The sequence below is a fragment of the Propithecus coquereli genome, unplaced genomic scaffold, assembly GCF_000956105.1.
Source record: "Propithecus coquereli isolate 6110/MARCELLA unplaced genomic scaffold, Pcoq_1.0 Scaffold39, whole genome shotgun sequence".
Taxonomy (NCBI): Eukaryota; Metazoa; Chordata; class Mammalia; order Primates; family Indriidae; genus Propithecus; species Propithecus coquereli.
In genome coordinates, this window is record NW_012149618.1 from 6,672,709 (window position 1) to 6,674,879 (window position 2,171).

Sequence of the window (2,171 nt, forward strand, 5' to 3'; positions counted from 1 at the left end):
GTTTGTCAGGGATGAAGATTAAGGCTGCTTTTCCTACAACTGATCAATGCAGCTTCTATGAACAGATCACTTTAAAGGAGCCTTCTAGAGACAATGGCTCTACTCATTTGTCTAAAAACTTGAGGACTTTGATAGAAAGTGGCAGTTTGGGGGCTAGGTAGCCTCCGGTCACAGTTTATACGCAGATGCAAACCCACTTGTCATAAAATGATATGCTCCACTTTGTCCCCAGCTCCTCCCATCCCTCTCTACCACACCTGGTCCACTCACCTTTTCAAAGATTTTGGCGAAGAATTCATTCTGCCCTTCATTTTGGTCTTCTAGCTCCTATAGGAACAGACACGTAGAATCACATAATCACGGACCTGCACAAAGGGACTCTCATGCACACACTAACGTCTCATGGCTTCCAGGCCCCTGAAATCCGTGAGCTTGACCTTGCATTGTCTTTAATTTTACACGATAGCATTTACAAATGTCCCTTGTTTTTCCAATTCTCCTCAATTTGGGGGGAAGTCACAGATAGTGAACTGGGCAAAAGAAACACCAGGCAGAGAGAAGCGGAAGCAAATGTAAGTGTAGCTTGTGCCCCTGGTGCTCCGGGCCCTCAGTGACCAGAACCTGACCAGAAGGGCAGTTCTTTACCCTTTCTTGGTGCAAAAACAACAGAACCTGGGTCCTCTTAGGACACGATAAGTGATGTAGTATGTTTGCCACAGAATACGGAATGCAAGGATCTGTGTACCTCCTCCCCTGACCCCTCAGCTTCACGGGAGAAACCCACTATCCTGCTTGGAAAACAGTCCCAGCCACGTGGAATTCCGCCTGACTACTCACCTTAGAGAAGACAACACTGGAATTGCTGCCAGTTTCACTGAGGAGGGGGAAAAAAAAAAAGACAGTTTCCCCTTGGGAATCATCCTGGGGACTTTTTGACCAATATTGTCCCTCCCCTGGGAGCTCATCTTCCAAGTTCCTTAGCTGAGGTGCCGCGTGGGCCTGCCCGGCTCGCACGCCTCACCTGCCACTTCTCCTCAAAGTGCACAGTCCGGCCACGTGGCGCAGCACACCACCCACACCTCCCCATACCTTCATCTGGCTACTCCTGCTCGAATTTTAAGACTCAGTAGTCTGACGTGGCAGTGAGGCCCAAGATCAAGTGAAACTACCTGTGGCCAAGATATAAAAAACAAAACAAACACGCACCTGGCACTGAAGGAAGGACTGGCATGTCAAAACAGTCAGAGGCAAAGTAACAAGTTTGGCTGGGATGTGTGCATACTGATTCAACCGCATACTGTAGTAGCTGGTTAACGACAGCCTCGCTCAGCTGAAGAACTTCTGCGCCCCTCTTAGGAGTCACCTCCTCCCTGAAGCCACCCCTACTTGCCCCAGGACCGTGGAGGTTGGCTCAGATGCTCCTCTTTGATGCTGTTTTGACACCCTGTGCATCTAAACGCTTACACTGGATGCACTGTAAGATCTATAACTGTTCAAATGTCTGTGTCCTTTCCAGACCTGGAGCTCGAGGAGGGCAGGGGCCCTGGCTGTGCCATCTTTTTAACTAGCATGTGCTATTTGTGAGTGGAAGGAGAGTGGGACAGAAGAGGGAGCGATGTTCTCCGTGCAGAGAGCCGCCCTGCTCTCCTGCTCTCCCCATCTCTCTCCCGTCTCAGCAGCAGGGACCACGGGCTCTGCCATTTCAAACTTCATCCTCCATGCCTGCCCCTGCCCCAGGAGGCCCCAACCTCCGAGAGAGGCCTTGTGTCCTTACTAAAAAACGTGCTTCCCGGAGAAGACCCTGAGGACAAACTCTGACTCCCGGTGGGCCTCCGCCCAGCAGGGCACGATGAGGTACGTCCCTGGCTCCAGCTACAGCTCCCGACTCACTTCTTTCTCCGTGAGAAACACCTCAGGCTGGCTCAGGGGAGCGCTCCTCTGGAAAAAGGCAGGGGGCAGTCTCTTCTGGTCATCATAGTCCTGGGGGTGGAGGACAGAAAGACTTCAGTGGAGGTGATCACCCAGGGCTTGAGCCCAGGCCTGACGCCTTTGGCCAGGAGCCAGGACCACAGTGGCCTCTGATCCGCCAAATCCAATGTGCCTCATTGGAGGACAAGACTAAGGGGTGAGGAGGAGGAAAACACCAGAACACGTCGGGGGGAACCTTTGCT

The 2,171-nt window shown here is 52.1% G+C and overlaps 1 protein-coding gene across 1 annotated transcript in view; it reads right to left on the reverse strand.

Moving 5' to 3' along the window:
- Nucleotides 1–2,171, reverse strand: part of CAPN14 (calpain 14) — a 22,592-nt gene that overhangs the window by 8,976 nt on the left and 11,445 nt on the right. Inside the window, 3 exon segments of the mRNA XM_012652446.1 lie at nt 271–327; nt 838–874; nt 1,775–1,980. Coding sequence (XP_012507900.1) covers nt 271–327; nt 838–874; nt 1,775–1,980 — 300 coding nt within the window.